General features: G+C 35.1%; 1 protein-coding gene across 2 annotated transcripts in view; it reads left to right on the forward strand.

Annotated features, from left to right (window-relative positions):
* Positions 1-23337, forward strand: part of LOC111151595 (neurofibromin 1) — a 270567-nt gene that overhangs the window by 73015 nt on the left and 174215 nt on the right. For both annotated transcript variants that reach the window (XM_022509675.1, XM_022509676.1), the window contains exons 5-11: positions 6456-6562; positions 11262-11329; positions 11582-11657; positions 12543-12700; positions 21660-21833; positions 22301-22423; positions 22668-22742. In XM_022509675.1, coding sequence (XP_022365383.1) covers positions 6456-6562; positions 11262-11329; positions 11582-11657; positions 12543-12700; positions 21660-21833; positions 22301-22423; positions 22668-22742 — 781 coding nt within the window. The remainder of the gene's footprint in view (positions 1-6455; positions 6563-11261; positions 11330-11581; positions 11658-12542; positions 12701-21659; positions 21834-22300; positions 22424-22667; positions 22743-23337) is intronic.

Below are 23337 nucleotides of genomic sequence, written 5' to 3' on the forward strand. Positions count from 1 at the left end.
TATGAATTCTAAAAGCTCCCATATTTTGAATATTTACAGTATATGTTGTACTGTTTTATCTTCATAGTATCTTTGAAATGTGGGTGATACTTCCCCAGTTTATAGGTAAACAAACTAATACCCAAAGAATTTATTAAGGCACTTTGTTGAATAATGGAGGCCCCAAATTTTAAAGTCAGACTGGTTTCAGAGTCTATTAAATTCATTATATCAGGCTGCTACTTCTATACTTCCACTTTAACCATATTTTATGAAATATATATTTTAATATTTTTACTGTTGTGCTTCAATATTATATGATAAATATGATTTAAGCTTTTATTGATGATTAAAAATCATGTGATCATCAGTTGTGATATGCTATGGATGGGAAGAAATTTATGTGTAGATGGTGCCATATGGAATAATAACTGATGGTGTAGCAAGTGACTCTGGAACTTGCTTTCATGCAAATGATTTGCCTGTCTCATCCAAGTAGAGTCAAATGGGTCTTAATTATGACCAAGTAGGAAGTATAATATGAATCAGTTAGTGATTTAGTGAATCTAAGACTAATATAGAATGTGGAAAAACAGCCCTCTTTATTGATCATCTTTATCAATAAATAAGATCAATCAATAAAGATCATCTTCATCTTTAGACTTGTCTGTGTTGTGTGAACAGTGGACTTCCATTAGTAAGCTTTGTTCTTCTTCTGTTGTTGGAGAAACAGGTGTGAATGGAATATGCATCATAGTTTGAGAGTTTGTGCTATAGTGTTTTGGGTGACTTGGCTAACTTCAAAATTCTCCTGTCTTTTAATAAAAAATGGTATTTCTATAGTCATGATGCTAGGCAGCAGTATTCTTCAATTCCTGATCAGACCTGGTGCAAAGAAAATTGAATTTTGTTTAATGGTATGATATGATTGATGCTGTTATGTTTATACAATAGAACAATGTCTTCATGAAATCTTTTGAGTGATAACATTTTATATTCTGAGTAATATTAAATTAGTTGAAGTGGCAAGGTAACCGACATCTAGGGAATAGGTGTGAAAATTATAAAAGAAAAAAATCAGTTTGTTTAAGTGACTATCACACTAACTTACTATTTGAAATAATTTTACATTGAAGGTAACAACGATCAAAATAATAGAATATTTTTTAGTCTATCCAAATGTAAGTTGCTCTATAAAATACAGCAAATGTGCCATCTTTTAAAAACTCTAGAAATTTTCTGGCACCAAAGGTTTCATTTTATAGGATTTTGCAGCATCAATGCATGTAAATATAGGCAACTTTTGTGTATATCCTGAACCTTACTGTTTCCAGAAGAGAAGTTAAATGTCTCCAGAATAAGCTAGTTTCTGTAGCTTCCAGTGGACAGACTACTCAGAAATTGGATCTCTGAAGTACATGTTTTAGACAACTGCATTTCATGTAGCTTGAGCCAGAAGAAGGAGCTGATCTTGTTAGAGGACCACTCACCTAAAAGGCCACTATGATGGTTTAATTTAGATGTAAATATAGCCTTCATAGCATTAGGTGACTTAAAATATGCAAGTGACTAGAATGGCAGTTCGTTCTTTCTTTTTTTAAAAGATTTAGTTGAGCCAGAGTGTGAGAGAGCAATAGAGCACCAGTTGGGGAGGGGAAGGGACAGAGGCAGAGGGCGAAGCAGAATCCCCGCTCAGCAGGGAGCCCAACCTAGGGCTCAATCCCAGGACCCTGGATCATGATCTGAGGCAAAGGCAGATGCTTAACGAACTGAGCCACCCAGGTATTCCCAGAATGGCAGTTCTTTCTGAAGATTGATTTTGTATCCCATATATAATAGATGAACCAAATCATGAAAATTTACTGTGTTTGACTCTGCTACCTGTCCACAAATGTTTCTCTTTTAGAAATAACATTAGCTTTTGATATTTCTTGGTCTTTGATTTTTTTTTTTTAAGGAAATATGGGGTACAGATCCTAAGTATACTTCTGCTGAAGTATACCATGTTCTGCAACTCATAGTACTCTTTTATGTAGAAGATGGGCTGCTCTGTTCACAGAATTACTGTACAGTTGCACTAGATCTAATTGTTTTGTAGTGGGAGGGCTCTGCAGAATATCTGATTTGAGGGGCGCCTGGGTGGCTCAGTTGTTAAGCGTCTGCCTTTGGCTCAGGTCTTGACCAGAGTCCTGGGATGGAGCCCCGCATCAGTGGGAAGCCTGCTTCTCCCTCTCCCACTCCCCCTGCTGTGTTCTCTCTCTCACTGTCAAATAAATAAATAAATAAATAAAATCTTAAAAAAAAAAAAAAAAGAATATCTGATTTGACATAATGCCAGAAGCAGAAGGCTCAGTGATTTTAAAAGTTCTATTTGATTTTTTTTCTTTTCAGAGAAGGGGGAGGGGCTGAGGGAGAGAGAATCTTAAGCAGGTTTCATGCCCAGGGTGGCTTGGATGCGGGCTTGATTTCAGAACCCTGAGCTCAAGACTTGAGTTGAAATCAAGAGGGAGATGCTTAACTGACCAAGTCATCCAGGTGCCCCGGAAGTTCTGTTTCTTTTACAGATCTGCTGGGTTGGTTTTGTTTTTTTTTAAAATGGTTTCTTTTTCTTCTTTATAGTTAAAAATTTTTTATATGGCTCTAATCATTTAAGGCATATTTTATATTCTCTTAAGATTGTTAAATAATCTTGTATGTGCCAATTCTCATTCATAGTGAATGGTTTTCTCTCTTTTCTGTAAACTTTGATTGCAAATTCATCTTTAGTGCATGTCTGTATCTTCTTTGGGATCTCTTGTGGATGTGGGAGTGTCCTATTGATGGTTTTTGCTTTTGCTAAGTGCCCAGCTCTGGACGTTTTTTTTCCCCCTTTCGTTTCCTTTTTTTTTTAGATTTTTTAAAAAAATATTTATTTATTTATTTATTTGACAGACAGAAATCAGAAGTAGGCAGAGTGGCAGGCAGAGAGACAGGCAGAGAGAGAGGAGGAAGCAGTCTCCCCGCTGAGCAGAGAGTCTGATGTGGGGCTCGATCCCAGGACCCTGGGATAATGACCTGAGCCGAAAGCAGAGGCTTTAACCCACTGACCCACCCAGGTGCCCCCATTTTTTTTTTTTTTAATTAATTTCTCATTCCCAGATTGTATGGGTAGTATAAATGTGGGCCTCAGACCCTTACGGTGTAACAGCTCTGGGTGACTTTTTCCCCTACCCAAAACAGCCAGAGCACAGACATCTTAACGTTGGTAGATTTTTTTTATCTCCTTCCACTCTCCCTTCGTTCCATCTCTCTCTCTGCAACTCTCATTTAAGGAATTGCATAGTTCTTGCTAGTCATGTTTTTTGCAGGGCCCCAGTTCTACTCTCTGCATTATAGGGTAGAAAGCTTTGTATCCGGTCCCATGTAGATGATAGCCACAAACCCCTAGGTTAAGGAGAGATAAAAACCTGGCTCCTGTGCTTCCTTTGTTGCACGGTCAGACCATGTCTTCAAAACCTTCTCTGGTTTTTAGGTTCCTCTTCATTTCTGCACCTGGGTGGAGGGGGGGGGTGTTTGTCTTAGTTTCTTTCTTTTCTCTTCTTTTTCCCTTTTTTTAAGAGAGGGAGAGTGAGAAAGGTGGGGAGGGGCAGATGGAGAGAAAGAATCTCAAGCAGATTTCCCATGCGGGGCTCAAACTCACAACCCCGAGATCATGACCTAAGCTGAAATCAAGAGTTGGCTGCTTAACCAACTGAGCCACTCGGGCACTTTTATTTATTTTGTTTCTATATGTTTTTAAATATCTTTTTGTTTTCAGTTTACCTGGTCTTTCTAGATGTTTTAGTAAGTTTTCTACTTCGTTTACTCCCAACTGTGCTTTGATTTCCGTCCTTCAGAAATGTTTAAGCCTCACAGAATACCCCTTCTCTATGGAAATACCGGGCTGTAAAAAGAATTAAATGTTTCTTCCATTTTTCACAAATAACTGGAAGAGTCAGCTTTTCAGAAGTTGGTGTTGCTGATTTATTAAGTTGTGTTTCCTAAGGAATCATATTCCATATTTTCTAGGCTCTTTGCAGCAGCTGTGGAATTTTTAGCATATAAGTCAGTATTGAGGACCTTGTCATTCCCAGTATGAACTGCTAAGCTTTTCTCACCCTGATGATATGAAGAGCTTTAGTGTAAGTGCTTAGAATAATTTTAATGTTAGCTACACATCTGCAGGCTAAAGTTAGTGAAAAAGGAATTTGAGAAGGAAGAAATCGGATTGATATCACTTCTAGCAACTGAATGTTTAGTATGATGATTAATGTCAGTTTTAGACTGCATTAAAATGGCTACAATTTGAGTTTATACTATGAGTAAGATTTTGTAGTATTTGTATTTTTTCACCATATCTGTCTCTCTCTGCATTTATGAACATTAGTAATTCCATTCATCTTCTTACATTTTTGATATCTTAATTAAAATAATGAGTATGTCTCATTAGGAAGCAGAGTTCAGTAGATTAACAGTGTCAACTTTTGAAAAACTGACTTCTCACAGCAAAGGAAACGACAAAACTAAAAGACAACAGACAGAATCTTGGAGAAGATATTTGTAAATGACGTATTAGATAAAGGGCTAGTATCCAAAATCTATAAAAAACATATCAAACTGAACACCTAAAGAACAAATAATCCATTTAAGAAATGGGCAGAAGACATGAACAGACATTTCTCCAAAGAAGACATACAGATTGCCAACAGACACACGAAAACGTGTTCAACATCACTTGGCATCAGGGAAGTACAAATCAAAACCTCAATGAGATACCATCTCATACCAGTCAGAATGGCTAAAATTAACCAGTCAGGAAATGACAGATGCTGGTGAGGATGCGGATCCCACTATTGGTGGGAATGCACGCTGGTGCAGCCACTCTGGAAAATAGCATGGAGGTTCCTCAAAAAGTTGAAAGTAGAGCTACCCTACCACACAGCAATTGCACTACTGGGTATTTACCCCACAGATAAAACGTAATGATCTGAAGGGGCACTTGCACCCCAATGTTTATAGCAGCAATGTCCACAGTAAGCAGACTATGGAAAGAGCCCAGATGTCCATCAACAGATGAATGGATAAAGAAGATATGGTGTATATATACAATGGAATACTATGTAGGCATAAAAAAAAAAGAAATCTTGTCATTTGCAGTAATGTGACTGGAACCAGGGGGTGTTATGCTAAGCAAAATAAGTCAATCAGAGAAAGAAGGTTATCATATGATCTCCCTGATATGTGAAATTTAAGAAACAAAAGAGAGGATCATGGGGGAAGAGAGGAAAAAACAAAACAAAATGAAACCAGAGAGGGAGACAAACCATAAGAAACTTTTCTTTTTTTAAAGATTTTATTTATTTATTTGTCAGAGAGAGAGAGAGAGAGAGAGTGTGTGCACACAAGCTCGGGGAGCAGCAGGCAGAGGGAGAAGCAGGTTCCATGCTGACAAGGAGCCCAATGTAGGACTCAGTCCCAGGACCCTGGGATGATGACCTGAGCCGAAGGCAGACACTTAACAGACTGAACCACCCAGGCACCCCCCATTAGAGACTCTTAACTATAGGAAACAAACAGAGGGTTTCTGGAACCAAGGGAAGTTGGGGGATGGTGTAGCTGGGTGATGGACATTAAGAAGGGCATGTGGTATAATGAGCAGTGGGTATTATATAAGACTGATGAATCACTGACCTCTACCTCTGAAACCAATAATACGTTATATGTTAATTAATTGAATTGACTATAAACAAATAAAGCAAATAAAAGAAAAGCTTCTTCTGTTAGTGAAAAATTTTATTCAGACTTAAGTGAATTTTTTTATAAGTTTAAAGAAATCTATTTTTGTTAAGTGTTAAATTTTTCTACATCTGTGGTAGCTTCACATTTAATATAAGGGAAATTGGGTGTTTGGAAAGATTCTTGACTTTACTAAAGTAAGTTTTGTGAGGGAGGGACATTAATCAAATAATCACATAAATACATGTACAGATTGTGAAACTATAAGGAATAAATGCTCATTTTTTAATACAAAATAAATGTATCCTATAAATGTAGATAAAATACTGTTTATGTTTTTTAAGTCTAGTTGATGTAATCAGAAATTAGTAAGTTTATTTTCATACAGAAAAATTTCAAAAATACACATAGCACAGAGACTAGTATTTCAAATAGTTCTCTGCATGCTATGATTTTTTTGTTAGATAAAGATTGTATAAATTTGATGTGTACAACATGATTTATGTATACACAATGAAGTCTACTGGATTGTTTTGGTTTCAGTTTTATTATATCCCCTGAATTAGTTATGTACCTTTAAATTTTATAAGAAATATTTGCTATCTTATTTTTTATGTATATTTTTTCTTATAAACTCATCATTTGGGTGAGAAGAATCTGTTCAGCTCAGAATTTTGAACTTTCCTTAAGATAGTGAATTATTTTTGGCTTTTACTTTTCAGATTACAGGAATTGACTGTTTGTTCAGAAGACAACGTTGATGTGCATGATATAGAGTTGTTACAGTATATCAATGTGGATTGTGCAAAATTAAAACGACTCCTAAAGGGTAAGTTTAAATGTAAGATATATTTGAAACTAATCAAGGTGAGTGAAAAACTGGTGTTTGAATGTATGAATTGTCCTGATTGTGTTGAAGTAGAACATCAAATTTTATAATGCAAATGTCCTTGTAAAATGGATAATAATGCTTAATGATTCAATAACTTTTGAGCCTTGAAAACAAAAAAATGAGTATCTTAAATCTTGGCAATAGAAAGTTTTGTTCAACTACAAGTTTTGCTTTAACAAAGAATATACAGGTGCTGTTACTTAATTTTTCTAGAATTTCATTTCTTTTTTTTTTTTTTAAGATTTTATTTATTTATTTGACAGACAGAGATCACAAGTAGGCAGAGAGGCAGGCAGAGAGAGAGAGAAGGGGAAGCAGGCTCCCCGCTGCCCAGAGAGCCCGATGTGGGGCTCAATCCCAGGACCTGGGATCATGACCCGAGTTGAAGGCAGAGGCCTTAACCCACTGAGCCACCCAGGCGCCCCTAGAATTTCATTTCTTAAGGATAGCTATAGGTTAAGAAGTTATCTGTTTAACTGTTATAGTGCTAAAAGCAGATAGTTTAGCAGGATATCAAAATTCCATTGCAGAATGGAACCAGAAGTTTGAGATTTTATGCCAAGAGGAGGAATTGAGATGGGCATCTCTGATATTTGTGTTTTCAGGTCTGTGAGCATTCTGACTAACTTTGCAGAATTACATAGTCTATTACCTTTTCAGTGCTTTTGGCTTCCTTGTAGAACATTTCAGTTGTAATCCCATCTGGTGACATTACAATGCTTAATATGTGATTTTATTTATTTTAAAAAAAGTTTTTAAAGATTATTTCAGAGATCGAGAAAGTGGGGGAGGGGCAAAGCTAGAGGGAGAGAGAAACCCAAGCAGACTCTGCAGTTAGCATGGAGACTGACAGGGGCTTGCTCCCATGATCCGAGTTCATGGCCCCAGCCAAAACTAAGAATGGTACACCTAACCGACTGTGCCACCCAGGCGCCCCTTAATATGTGATTTTAAAGCTTTGGAAAATGCTTTGCATGATTATGTTGATTAAACAGTCACAAGGAATTGAGAGAATTTTTGTGGTAAGCATGGAAGTGTTACTATAAATCAAATGTCAGCAGACATTATTAATAAACTGAGTATAAATAACTAAATTCATTTCACTAAAATTGTTTCTTAGTTTTGTGTAATACTAGATCCTGGCTAACTTAAATGTGAAACCTTATAATATATGATTCACACTTTTTAATTTTACTTTGTGTATTGATTAAGGAATTATGAAAAATGTTTTTAGTGTCTGACCTAGAAGATTTAGTTATATTAACTTTGAAAACCTCAACAGTTCTACAATGTAATTGTCAAAATACCGTGTTTATTGTTTTGTTAATATTTGCTTTAAACTCCGTAACTCTTTGACCAGAGATGTAAAAAGGCTGTATCTAGGGGTGCCTGGGTGGCTCTGTCAGTTAAGCATCTGCCTTCAGCTGGGGTCATGATCTCAGGGTCCTGGGATTGAGTTCGCATGTTGGGCTGCCTGCTCAGCGGGGAGTCTGCTTCTCCTTCTGCTCCCCCATCCCCCACCCCACTCATGCTCGTGTGCTCTCTCTCTCCCCTCTCTCTCTCTGAAGTAAATAAAATCTTAAAAAAAAAAAGGCTATATCTAAGTAGATTAGTACTATAAGGCTGTGTTCTATCTCTGTTACTGATTTTAGGTCATTACCATTATAAGACCAAACAACAATTAAATCATTTTCAGTAACTTTAATAAAGAAATAAAGTGGATTATTTTAGCTGTTATGTTAAGTGGACCTCAATTGTTTTAAACTGTAATAAACCACAACTCAGTTCACAGTTGAAATTTTAAGATCTTAGGATCTATCATTAAATTAAATTAAAGGATGATAAAATTTAGAATTTTTCTCTGTGTAGAAAATTTAAGAAGTAGGTGTCACAAAGGTAAAGTTAATAAACGTAGGAAGGCAAAAAGGCTCAAGAGTGCTTTAAAGTATAATGCCATTATTTGGAAATCAAAGGAGAGCAAGAGCAAAGGAAGTTGGAAAATATATTTTAAAACTGACTTAGCAAATTACTCATTTCCAAGTCCAGCAAAAATGACATTTAAATTGTTTAGTCAATTTTATTACTCAAAGACTCATCTCTATCTTAGAAAGGTAAGTATCTAGATCCCTCCATTAAAAGTCTATAGGAGGCAACAAAAATAAAAATAAGTGAGACTATACCAGATTAAAAGCTGCAGAGGAATTTTCAACAAAATGAGAAGGCAGCTTACTGAATGGGAGAAAATATTTGCACGTCATAAATCTGATTAGAGGTTAATATACAAAATATGTGAAGAACTCATTCAGCTCAATAGCAGAAAAACCTCACATTGTGATTTAAAAAATGGGCAGAGGACCTGAATAGGTATTTTTTCCAAAGAAGACATACAGGTGGCCAGCAGGCACATTAAAGATGTTCAGTATTACTTATTATCAGGAAAGTGCAAATCAGAACCACAATGAGGTATCTCCTCACATTTCTTAGAATGTCTATTACCCAAACAACAAGAAATAATAAGTGTTGGTGAAAGTATGCACTGTTGGTGGCGATGTCAATTGGCACAGCTGCCAAGCAAAATAGTATGGAGGTTCCTCAAAAAATTAAAGGTAGAACTACTCTATGATCCGGCAGTTCCACTTCTTGGTGCTTATCCAAAGAAAATGAAAACATTAACTTGAGAAGATCTGTATACCTGGTGTTCATTTCAGCATTATTTTACAATAGCCAAGGTATGGAAACAACTTCAGTATCCATTGACAGGTGAATGGATAAAGAAGATGTAAAATATATATATATGTATTTAAAATATACATGTATGTTTATACATATGTCTAAGAAATATTTTTGTATCTTATATATAAAATAGACAAAAGGGAATGTATGCATTCTCTATTAAAATGGACTGTTATTCAGCCATAAAAAGGAAGGAAATCTTATCATTGGTGACAACATGATGGACCTTGAGGGAATTATGCTAAGTGAAATATGTCAGAGAAAGACAAATACTATATGTCTCACTTACATGTGGAATCTTGTTTTTAAAAAAGAAAACAACCAGGCTCATAGATATGGAGAACAAAGTGGTGTTTGCCAGACGTGGGGCTAGGGATGGGAGAGTGAGCAAAATGAGTGAAGGGAGTCAAAAGGTACAGACTTCCGGTTGTAAAAAGTCATGGGGATGTAATGTGTAGCATGGCAGTTGTAGTTAGTAGTACTGGATTGCATGTTTGAAAGTTGCTAAGAGAGTAGATCTTAAAAGTTCTCATCACAAGAAAATTTGTAACTACATATGGTGACTGATGTTAACTAAACTTACTGTGATTATTTCACAATGTATTCAAATACAGAATCATTATGTTGAATACCTGAAACTTATATAATGTATGTCAGTTATACATCAGTTAAAACAAGCAAAGTCTGTGGGCTGAGTTTTCTGCCAAGGGGCTTTTACCATTAAAATAGTTTATAGAAGGATCATTTTTTCCAGGTATAAATCTTTTCGTAGATGGGGACAACACATTGACGGAAGAGGAAATGAAAATATCTAATATATTCTTATGGAAACATGTTTAGTCTTGTTTTTAAAGTGCAGTCCACTATTTTGAACAATCAAATTAGCAAAATAAAAACAAAAGCATGTTTAATGATGATAAGAATGTTGATAAGGCTACCTTCATATGCTGCTTGGTGTGAGTAGCATTTGGCCCAACCCTTCTGAAAATTGGCTTGGCAATATTTATCAAGAGCCTTAAAAAATATTCATCTCTTTGACCAGATAATTCTACTTCTAGATCTTATCTTAAAGAAATGAACAGTAATATGGAAAATATTTGGATATAAAAGTGTTTATTAATGTCATTTATAATAATATATTAGAAATCTCTTAAATGTACAATTGCAAAGTGTTTAAATAACCAGTGACTTAGTACATTGACTTAAATATTCTGAAAGACACCAGAGCATACTTGAACAGACTGTGGCTTTGAAACACAGGTCAGTAGTTTGTTAGATCTCTAACCTCAGAAACACTATTTGCTCATTTGTAATACCTGAAAATACTATGATTTTGAAAAAAATACATGAGATTGAAAGTAGCTGACATGTTTTAACTGTGAAGCTATAGTTACTGTCCTATTTAGAGTCATCCTATATGGATGAGGAATTTTTAATGGTATGGAAAAAATTTGGGTTACTATGTAAAATGAAGAGAACAGGTTTGATTTAGCCTTTATGATCTCAGTTGTGGTAAATATCTTAAACTTGCATACGAAAAGGAATGGAATGAAGTTCATTAAAGAATGGTAGAATCATGGATGATGTTTTCCCTTAGTTGTGTACTTTTTCTTAAAAATTTTTCTATAGTGACCATGTGTTTTATATTTTAAAAATCAGTTATTATTAAAAACAAAAGAAAAAAACAAGAACTTTTGAAATTCAAGGCATGTTTGCTTTTCACTGAATTTGTCTTTAGTGGACATAGTGAGTTTTTACCTTCACGTTGCTTACAAATAATACTGGAACAAAAGTTTGTATGTAAAAGGAAAGTTTTGTTTGTTTGTTTGTTTGTTTTTTACAAGTAGCTCTGAATTTGTGTTAACTAATTTTAGAGTTAATTAAAAAAAATTTTTTTTTCTAGAAACCGCATTTAAATTTAAAGCCCTAAAGAAGGTTGCACAGTTAGCAGTTATAAATAGCCTGGAAAAAGTAAGTTATAACCTCTTAGCTATTAAAATTTTGTTACATTTTGCTTGTAAATGTTGCTGTCTTTACTATTTTGAATTAAAAGTCATGATTTGAGTGATAATTTCACATTAACATTTAGGAGGAATGCATTGCAGTATTCTTATGAAGGAAATTAGAAGTTTGTAATATAATTGGGGTTGTGTGACATTTTATTTACTATATTAAAAAAATACCCCTGCTTTCATGTAAAAACATATGTTTTGTTATTTATAGGCCTTTTGGAACTGGGTAGAAAATTATCCAGATGAATTTACAAAGCTATACCAGATTCCACAGACTGATATGGCTGGTAAGAATACGTTTATTCTTCTTTTAAACTCTTCCTTATGAGGTAAACATCTATCACTTTCCAGATTATTTATGTTATTATGGTGCTTTTACATCTTGTCAGCTGGTATCAAAGGAAATATTTTTTTCTCTTATATTTCAAAATTTCCCTCAATCCTTTCCTTTGAGCAAACAGTGAAAGGAGTTTGGAATGAAGCTCTAGTCTTTATAGTTAGAGTTGTGGATTGGGTATTTGATGGCTCTTCTTTGTAGAGAAGTAGCCTTTTGTGCTGTGAGGCTTCATTTTGTATTTAGGGAGATGTGTATCAAGTAGTAGTATCCTTACCTAGAATTCTTGAGACATAGCTGTGTTGCAGAGAATACAGACTTCTGGAGAGTATGATTCCCTTTGGGAAGCTGTCCAGTTTGCTTCTTGTGTACGTGACACTTTGCATTAAGGCCTGCACATTGAGACTCACGACAAATTTGTCTGTTCTGAAATGTGACCTTTTCTAGGATGGATCAAGATAGCTCTTCTATTTTTTAAATTTATTTTTGAAAGATTATTTGAGAGAGAATGAGAGCGAGAGAGAGAGTGCAGGGGAAGGGGCATAGGGAGAGAATATCCAAGCAGAATCCAGCTGAGCATAAGCCCGATGTGGGCCTCTATTACACGACCCGTGAAATCATGTCCTGAGCCACCCAGGTGCCCCAAAATAGCTCTTTTAATACACAGACAATATAATATTGCTTGTCTGCTTACCTGAAATTTCATTGTTTAAATGAACTTCCAAGTTTATCTTTTAAAAATGTGACCTTTGGGATTTTGGATAGTGCTGGCTTTTATTTTAATGCCAGAGATATTTTTCTCACTTAGTAATATCATTTAATTGTATTTTTCACACAGAGTGTGCAGAAAAACTGTTCGACTTGGTGGATGGTTTTGCTGAAAGCACCAAACGTAAAGCAGCAGTTTGGCCACTACAAATCATTCTCCTTATCTTGTGTCCAGAAATAATCCAGGATATATCCAAGGATGTGGTTGATGAAAACAACATGAATAAGGTGAGGGGGGCAGAATTATTTCCATTATGTCCAGATGTCATCTGGTTCATTTTAAATCAAAGTGTGTATTACTTTAGGCTTAGTATTCTGTAAACACAGTATTTCAGGAGACCATTTCTAATTATGATCACTTTAGGTCTTTTTGTTTGCTGGCCTTGGCAGAGACATACTCATACAAAAATTCTTTTGAAGGGAAAATAAGTGATACTCTCATTAATTAAAGATTTAAAAACAATTCTTTAGTTTCATTCTTTTACCAGAGAAGATTAAGTGATATTCCTGTCAGTGTTCAACATGGTTTCTCCAACAATCACAGCAAGGGTTGTCCTGTTAGAATCCATCACTTGTGTTATTTGCATGTACTTAGGGGTGTATCTGCTTGGTGCTAATGAAATTGACTAGTAACTCATTTTAGGTATTTTAGAACAGTTTTCATAGCATCTTATTAGGAAGGTAGGATACCACATATGCTGTATAGAGAAATTGGTACTATGACCACTGCTAATTCTAAGGGACTCTTAAATTTTTTTTTTTTAAATAGAGCAGGGTAAGGTGTTAATCTTACTGTTTTATTTGAATTTCTGTATGAAGGTGGTTTTGGCAATACTTTATTATTTATCTATGTATTTATCTATCTATCTGTCTATGTATACATGCCACTTTGGGAGAAATACTCGTAGTGGAGTGAATATGAAATGGGCTCCTCCATGACTTGCCTATGGATGGAGATGTTCAGAATCAGTGGAATGATTCAGTACTTTGTAGAAATACTGGATAAGGAATTTATGCAATAGATGGCTAAGTAAGTAACCTTTGGTAATCCTTTCGAGTCTGTGATGCTGTGGTACTCCTCTCAGGTCTGTAGCCGCTCTTTTCCATTATGAGGACACCGTTGTTCATGTTAGATTGCTTTAGAGCCTGTCAAAAGAGTAATTTTGGGGAGGGTTTCAGTTTATTGGGAAAATAAGCATAGGCAAAAAGCTATTATAAATTCAGTACTACTCTTAAGTGAACTTATATTTGAATAATCACAGCTAAATCTTTCCAAATGTTTGACTATTTGTACATCTCCTATGGATTTCTCATTGTCCATTGAATTTTTTTTTTTTAAGATTTTATTAATTTAAGAGAGAACACAAGCACAAGTAGGGAAGGGGGCAGAGGGAGAGGGAGAAGGAGACTCGTCATTGAGCAGGGAGCCTGATGCGGGGCTCCATCCCAGGACTTGGGATCATGACCTGAGCCGAAGCCATAGACTAACCGACTGAGCCACCCAGGCGCTCGAATTGTTTGTTCTTTGTTGATCTGTAGGATGTGTGTTGTGTGTACACTTTTTACTTAGTTTCTCTTTTTAAACTTTGTTTATGGGTTTTTTTTTTTTCTGTTTTGGTTTTTGCTATTTAGATATTTAAAATTTGTAGTGGTCAACTCTTTTTCTTTTTATCTCCTAGTGTTCTTGGTCATACTATTCTTACCCAAGATTCTATTTATTCATTTTATTGACCAAAATTCACATACTACCCATAAAATTAACTCTTCTATTTAAAGTGTACAATTCAGGGTTTTTTAGCATATACAGAAAATTGTGCAACCATCACCACTATCTAATTTAAGAACATTTTTGTCATCCCTGAAAGAAACCTCATACCTGTTAGCAGTCACTCCTTACTCCTATCTCACCCTAGGCTCTGGCAACTCCCAGTCTGTTTTCTGTCTCTGTGGATTTGCCTATTCTGGATATTTCATATAAATGGAATAACATGTAACCTTTGTATCTGGAACATCCCACGATTTTTGAAATACACTTTCTTAAATGTATTTTTTAGTACTTTTCCAGGTTAAAAAATTTAGATTTATAAATTTTTCTGGATTAAAAGAAGTATTTGTTTTCTTTTGTATTCTCACTTTTTCCTAGTCACATTACTTGTGAGCCAACCAGTATTAATGGTTGTTTGGTATGTATCCTTCCTTTCGTATTTACTTGCTTATACAAACATTCAAATGAAAATATATATACATACATAGGGTGGAGATGGTTATATTTTAGAATGAGGTCATATATATATTTTTAAGTACTCTTTACACCCAGTCTGGGGCTTGAACTCATGACCCTGAGACCAAGAGCCATATGCTCCATTGACTGAGCCAGCCAGGCACCCCGAAATGAAGTCATTGTATACACATTACTCTGCATCTTGCTTTATTTACATAAGAGTGTATCTTAGCTTTCCTCAGAATAGTAGATAGAGATCTAACACATTCCTGTGTTAGGTAATATTTTGTTACACTAATGAGCCTCATTTACTCAACCATTTCACTGTGAATGGATGAATACTTAAATTTTTTTTACAGTTTTTTGATATTACATTTAATCCTTAAGTAAATATCTTTGTTCATATATTTTTGTTAATTGATGCTTTTAATTCTATAGACTAGAATTCCAAAACTAGGATTCTGTGTCAGGGGCATTTGTATTTTTAAAAAGAAAAATTTTAAAAAGATTTTATTTATTCATTTGAGAGAGATACAGAGAGAGAGAGAGAGAATGAGCAGAGGGAGAGGAGGAGGGAGAAGCAGGCCCCTCACGGAGCCAGGAGCCCATATGGGGCTTGATCCCAGGATCCCAGGATCCCAGGATCATGACCTGAGCCAAAGGCAGATGTTAACCATCTGAGCTACCCAGGCACCCCTGTATTAAAAAAATTTTTTTTTAATGATTTTATTTATTTATTTTAGAGAGAGAGGGAAAGAGAGAAGAGTGTGAACACACGTGTGTGAACAGGAGCAGGGGCAGAGACAGAATCCCCAGCAGATTCCCCACTGAGTGCAGAGCCTGGTGCTGAGCTTGATCTCATGATCCTGAGATGATGACCTAAGCTGAAACCAAGAGTTGGATACCCAACTGAATGAGCCACCCAGACACCCATGTATTTTTAAAATTTTTAATAGTTATTCTTAGATTTACATTCTCCAGTATTCGTCACATGTCACTAATATGAATCAGAATGCCTATTTTTCTTCAGCCTCATCAGGACTGCATGCTTTTCAGTCTTCAATGAGATGAAAAAGAGTAACTCATTTTACTGCTTGTGATTAGTGAGGTTCAGGATCATTTCTGTTTTGTGGTCATTTGCATGTTTTCTTTTGCATGTCTGTTCATTTCCTTTAGTTACTTTCCTTTTTTTCTTTTTTTTTCGGCCAGTCTCTTTATTAACTTCAGGCACTTTTTGTCTATTAGTCTCTTACTTGATGATACCATATTTGATTTAGAAGAATGCTTTATAGTTTCCAAATTGTTACATTTTTTGGTCATTTTTAAAGATTTAATTGTGGTTAACAAAATGGTGGTACATATTTGCTTAAAAAAGTGTTTTTTTCTCATTGGAGAAGAATGTGTATCATTTCTTTAGGGTACAGAATTTAATGTAAATGTTTAAAACTGCACTTAGAACTACTCTGTAGCTCTTGAGAATGCTTATAGGGGCTTGAGAGCCCTGCATGAATATGCTGGTTTAGCTGTCTGAGCTCCCTGAACCCTTAAATAGCCAATAGACTCTGGCAGTGTGGCAGACCTCCTCCTAAGGCATGGGTGATCAGACTTAGCTCTTTATTATAAAGCAAGCAAAGAAAAACAACAAATAGAACCGTAAACCATCAGATTGGGCTCTCATTTACACATTGTACCCTGCGAACTATATATGAAAGTGTTTCTCTTTTTCACTTTATAGTTTTTGTTATTATTGTGTTTTTATTTTATTAGGGAAGGTAGTATAATGATCCAACACAATCGATCTTTATTATACTTATGAAACAATAATGAGCTGCTGATCTGAATAGCTCTACAGGATAGCCCTCCTCTTTGTGATTTCTTAGGACCTTGGACAGCAAAGACTCTGCCATTTTTATTTTTATTTTTTTTATTTTTAAAGATTTTACTTATTTACTTGTGAGAGAGTGTGTGCACACAAGCAGGGGGAGTGGCAGGCAGAGGGAGAAGCAGACTCCCCGCCAAGCAAGGAGCCTGATGGGGACTTGATCCTAGGTCCCCGGTATTATGACCTGAGTCGAAGGCAGACACTTAACCGACTGAGCCACCCAGGTATCCCAAAGACTCTGCCATTTTTAAAACATAGCTTCCATGGAAGTTGATTCTATTCTGCTGGCCAGAAGGGAAAACATGGGAAATCATGCTGAGGATTTTTATGGGCCAGGCCTGGAAGTGGCACACTTTCATTCACATTCCACTGGGTAGAACTCAGTCACATGACCACATCTAACTGTAAGAGAACCTGAGAAATACATCTATGTCCCCCAGGAACCAAGAAATGAAGGAGTTAGGAGAGAGAGGAGGAGTCAGGGATGGCTTAGACTGCTGTCTCCCTAGAATTCCCAGTTATTTCTTCATGGATGCAAAGCTGTATATCAGGAGTACCGGTCCACTAGGAGAATAGTGCAGGCTATATGTGCTGCAAGAAGAGATGTGGAACCTTAGCTGAACTTGAAGTAAGAATAGAACTTAGAGAGACAGAATTGTTTAAGCCAGGGAGATCAAGAAAATGGATGTTCAGAAAAGTTAGTTAGAGGGCAGAAGATTCATGCAGGTGATGTTAAGAAATGAAGATGAAGAGGCATATGTGAGCAATCTGGAAAAAATTGCGAGCCAATTGGGGTTGAAACTTTATTTTTTAGGCAATGAAGAAAAGTCCAAAATTTAGGGTTAAAGGTGAGATATGCAAAGCAGTGTTTTTGGCTGATAAAAGGAAATTCCAAAGTAGGAGCTTGGTCAAAATAAATTTGAGATTAGCTTTTAAAAATTTATATACTTATTTATATTGTGGTAAAATTTGTTTTAAGGTTTTTTTTTTTTAACTTTTTAAAGTGTGCATTTCAGTGGCATCAAGTACATTCACAGTATTTTGCAACCATCACCATTATCTGTTAGTGAACTTTTAAAAATTCTCTTAAATTCTGTATCTTAAACATAACTCTTCATTAACCCTGTTCCTAGCCCCTGGTAGCTTCTGTTCTATTCTTGGTCTCTCTCAGTTACCTATTCTGGGTACCTCATATCGGTGGAATCATACAATATTTATCCTTATATGTCTGACTTGTGACATTTAACATAATGTTTTCAAGATTGATCCATTTTGTTGCATGATATTTATTCAGCCACAATAAGAAATGAAATTCCGATCATGAAACAAAATGGATTCTGGCTGAATAAATATTCCATTGTATGTATATGCCATGTTTTGCTTATCTCCTATTATCTCCACACTATTCTCCTAGAAATTTCTTATGTTCAGTGGTATTTTATTTTGGTTTCAGTCTTTTTTTTTTTTTTAAGGTTTTTTTTTTCCTTTAATTTACATATTTAAGTAATCCCTACACTCAACATGGAGCTTGAACTCAGGACACTGAGATTAAGAGTTGCATGCTCTTCTGACTGAGCCATCCAGATGCCCTGATTTGCATCTTTCTCATGACTAGCAGTGTTGATCATCTTTTCACAAGCTTATTGGCCATTTGTGTATCTTCTTTGGAAAAGTGTCTATTAAAGTTCTTTGCCCATTTTTTAATTGGGCTATTTTTGTTGTTGTTGAGTTGTAGGAGTTCTTTACATGTCACGGATGGTAATCCCTTACCAGGTACATGATTTGCAAATGTTCTCCCCCATTCTGTGGACTGTCATTTTACTTTCTTAATAGTGTCATTTGCTGCATAAAGGCTTTTTTTTCATTTTGACGAAGGCCAGTTTATCCATTTTTTGTTGTGTTGTTGCTAGTGCTTTTTTGGTATTATATCCAAAAAAAAATCATTGCCAAATCCAATGTTGTACAGATTTTCTTTTATGTTCTCTTCTAGGAGTTTTATAGTTTTAGCTGTTTAGATCTTTGACCTGTTTTGAATTAATTTTTATATGTAAGGTAAGGGAAGGGTGTGGCTTCATTCTTTTGCATGTGGATATCCAGTTTTGCCAGCACCTTTTGTTCAAAAAACTGTCCTTTCCCCATTGAATGGTGTTAGCACTCTTGTTGAAAATAATTTGACCCTATATGTCAGGATTTCTTTCTAGACTTCATATTCTATTTCTTTGATATATTGTCTGTTCTGATACAAGTAGCACAGTGTTTTGATTACTGTGGCTTTATAGTAAGTTTTGAAATTAGGAAGTATGAGTTTTCTGACTTTGTTCTTTCTGAAGTTCGTTTGGCTGTTTCTTGTTACTTGACATACCATATGAATTTCTGGACAGGTTTTTCTATTTCTACAAAAAATGCTGTTGGGGTTTTGGTAGGGGTTGCATTGAATCTGTAGATTGTTTTAAGTACTATGGACATTTTAACAATGTTAAATCTTGTAGTCAGTGAACATGGGATGTGTTTCCATTTGTTTATGTCTTTAATTTCTTTTAAAGTTTTCATTGTATATGCTTTCACCACCTTGGTTAATTCCCAAGTATTATATTCTTTTTAATGCTATTATCAGTGGCATTATTTCCCTACTTTCCTTTTTAGATGGTTCATTGTTAGTGTCTAGAAACGCAACTGGTATTTATATGTTGATTTTGTATCCTAGAACTTTGCTGAATTTACTAGCTCAAACAGGTGTGTGTGTGTGTGTGTGTGTGTGTGTGTGTGTGTGTTTAAGGTGTACAAATAAGATTGTATCATCTGAGAACAGAGGCCATTTTACTTCTAATTTGAATGACTTTTAATTTTTTTAATTTTTCTTTTCCTAAATGATCTGCCTAGAGCTCCCCCTAATAATGTTGAAAAGAAGTGGCAAAAGTAGGCATCCTTACCTTTTTCCTACTAGGAGAAAAGCTTTCAGTCTTCCACTGTTGTGAGTGTGATGTTAGTCATGGTTTTTTATATATGGCTGTTATAATGTTGAGGAAATTTTCTTCTATTCCTAGCTTATCCAGTGCTGTTACCATGAGAGGGTGTTGAATTTTGTCAGGTGTTTTTTCTGCATCAGTTGTAAGGATCATGTGAGTTTTTTACCTTCATTCTACTAATGTGGTGTATTACACTGATTGATTATTGTTGTTGAGACTTTTTTGCACTCTACAAATAAAGCTTATTTGGTCATGGTGTGTTACCTTTTTATATACTGCTGAATTTGGTTTGCTAGTACTTCTTGAGGGTTTTTTGATCAATATTTTTAGGGATATTGGTCTGCAGTTCCGTTGTCCTGTTTTTGTTTGGCTTTAGTAAGGTAAGGCTGACCTCATGAGAGGCGTTAGGAGTTGTTCCCTCTCCTTTACATTTTTGGAAGTGTTTGAGAAGGATTGGTATTAATAATTCTTTAAATGTGTGAAAGAATTCACCAGTGAAACCACCTATCCTGGGCTTTCCTTTGTTGGGAGGTTTTTGATGACTGATTTAATCTCTGTACTAGTTCTAAGTCAATTCAGATTTTCTATTAATGAGTGAGTTTTGGTAGATTGTATGTTTCTAGGAATTTGCCCATTTTGTCTGTACCCAATTGTGGGCATATAATTTTTCATAGTATTTTATAATCTTTTATTTTTTAAAAAATAGTATTCTCACTTTCAGCTCTGATTTTTGGTAATGTGGATCTTCTGTTTTTTTTTTGTTGTTGTTGTTGTTTTTTTTTTTTTTTTTAAATCTAGCTAAATGTCTCCCAAGTTTCTTGACCCATTCAAAGAACCAGCTTTGGATTTTGATTTTTTCCTATCGTTTTGCTGTCCTCTGTCTTTGATCTAATCTTTATTCTTCTGCTAGCTTTGGATTTAGTTTGCTCTCCTTTTTCTAGTTCCTTAAGGTATACAGTTAGGTTATTGAATTGAGAGCTTTCTTTTTAACGTGAGTGTTTCCAGCTATAAATTTTCCTCTTAGCACTATTTCCGGTGCATCCCATTTTTGATGTTGTGTTTCACTTTGATTTATTTCAAGATATTTTCTAACTTTCTTTGTGATTTCTTTTCTTTGACAGTGGTGTTTAATTTTCAAGTACCTGTGAACTTTTCCAGTTTTCCTTCTGTCGATTTATAGTTTCATTGTGATCAGGAAAAATATTTCTTTTTTTTAAAAGATTTTATTTATTTGCCAGAGAGCACACGCGCACAACCACAGGGAGCTACAGAGGGACAGGGAGAAGCAGGCTCCCTACTGAGCAGGGAGGCAGATGTGGGGCTAAGTCCCAAGACCCTGGGATCATGACCCGAGCTGAAAGCAGATGCTTAACCAACTGAGCCACCCGGGTGCCCCAGGAAAATACTTCATATGATTTCAGTCTCTTTAAGTTTATTAAGACCTGTTTTGTAGCCTAACATATGGTCTGTCCTAGATATTGTTCATGTGTACCGGAGAAGAATATATATTCTGCTGTTGTTTGATCAGTTTGGCTTTTGACACATTATATTTAAGAATACAGACAAGTTGAGATGTGAGATTTTCATTTAGGAGAAAAGCAGAGGGAGAAATTTGTTAGTGAGCTGCAAAGAGGGCTTGAGATCGCAAGATTGGATAACTTTTTTTGAGGAACAGAATTTATTTAGAGCGATAGAACAGCCTTGGGTATATCCTTTGTTGGAAGGATAAAGGTTGAATATAGCCTGGAGCTTTAGAAAAGGATCAGTGGTTTGACATAGACCACAACCACCATAGTATAATATTTAGAAATATTTAGAAAGAGAATATTATCAGTGAATTCAGGGTTGAGAAGTCAACTACCTTGTTTGGGAAGGACTGTGTCCTAAGTTCCTTTAATAATTCAGCAAAGAAAGTGAAGAACGGAATCTTTTTTTTTTTTTTTGAGAAACATGTAAATGATGACAACCGCTTAAATTGTAAAAGTAAAAATCACAATGATGTAGTTTTAGAATATAATTTTTACAAGCTGATAATTTACTATTTTATTAGACAAGTCTGATATTTAGAAACTACGTGTTAATTAACTAGAAACTTCTTTTTATATTTGAATTCTATAGAAGTTATTTCTGGACAGTCTACGAAAAGCACTTGCTGGGCATGGCGGAAGCAGGCAGCTGACGGAGAGTGCCGCAATTGCCTGTGTGAAACTGTGTAAAGCAAGTACTTACATCAACTGGGAAGATAACTCTGTCATTTTCCTACTAGTTCAGTCCATGGTGGTTGATCTTAAGGTAATATGCTTGTTATTTCTTTACTACAAACTTTAAGAAAACTAAAGGAAAAATAAACTTGTAGTAAAGCATTTTTATGCTAATCATTGTCAAAGATCATTGCTAATGCTGAAGTTCTGAATCATCTTGGAATGTAAGTTCATAAGACCTGCTTTTGTTGTTTCTGTGTTAACTCAGACTAAATTGGCTTAGAATATGATGAAAACACAGAATTAACCGGTTTTCTTAAAGGTTTTCATAAATATTCAGACCTGGTTTTAAAATAATGTAGAATTTGGGGCCTGAAAGGAACCCTGTCTGGTATAGTAAGAATTTTATCACACTGATGAACCACAGCGTTAGTGCTTTGTGCTTCTGGCAACTGAATGTTATTTCCATGTATGTGGATGCCCTGTTGATATTAAATACTAGTAAAAAAAAAAATACTGCATGATTGTTTAAAGGCTTTTTTTTCGGGATTTTCATAGAACCTGCTTTTTAATCCAAGTAAACCATTCTCAAGAGGCAGTCAGCCTGCAGATGTGGATCTAATGATTGACTGCCTTGTTTCTTGCTTTCGTATAAGCCCTCACAACAACCAACACTTTAAGGTGAGAGCATTGGTTTTTATCCAGTTAAGTTTACTGATGCTGTTGATCCTTTCTTTATAAATGTGAAAAGACTAGAAAGATGAATTGGTATTTCTCAATATTATATATTAATGTTAATTTTAAGACCTTAAGAATTTATTCTGTTTTTTAAAAACTCTTTTTTTTCCTGTTTCTTTTTATCCTCATTTGTGTTGAATATTTTTCTCACAGAAATAGTATACAATTTTTTCCTTTGCCCCTGTAGATTTGCCTGGCTCAGAATTCCCCTTCTACATTTCACTATGTGCTGGTAAATTCACTCCATCGAATCATCACCAATGTAAGTCCAAAAGGTATTGCTAAATTACTTAAAATTTTTTTTCTTCCTTTCTTTACTTTTTTAATTTCTTTTAAAGAAAGACATTTTTGGTTTATAAAAGGTTTTGAACTTAGATGTATGATGTAGGGAGATTTCTCACAGGTGATTATATCTAGTAACTGATAAACAATTGTATTTTTCATATTCAGTTTGACCTGAGGGGCTTTATTGAGAAAAGTGGAGTTAATAGGATCCTTTGGAAGGATTAAACCTAAAATATTTTATTTGCATCAAAAGCACTTGAGAACAGTGCCACTGAGAATATAATTGAACATTTTCATCCCAGATTCTTTAAATATTATTTTAGTACTCCTAGCTTTTTCCCAGCATTTGATATATTCTGACTTGTCACCTTGCCATTTAAGTTAAAAGTAGTTAACTATTTATTGTGTAGGCCAGTATGATATATTTTAAAAATGGTGAGATCATAGTTGATTATACTTTTTAGTCTTCCTTAAACAAATGAAATATTAGATATTAGCACGCTTAAATAGAGGTATTGACCTGATACAGAAGCATATCAGACAAAATAAGGTACTTTTGAAACCTTCGGCTC

This window comes from Enhydra lutris, unplaced genomic scaffold (genome assembly GCF_002288905.1).
Source record: "Enhydra lutris kenyoni isolate GAN:26980312 unplaced genomic scaffold, ASM228890v2 scaffoldscaffold26, whole genome shotgun sequence".
Classification (NCBI taxonomy): Eukaryota; Metazoa; Chordata; class Mammalia; order Carnivora; family Mustelidae; genus Enhydra; species Enhydra lutris.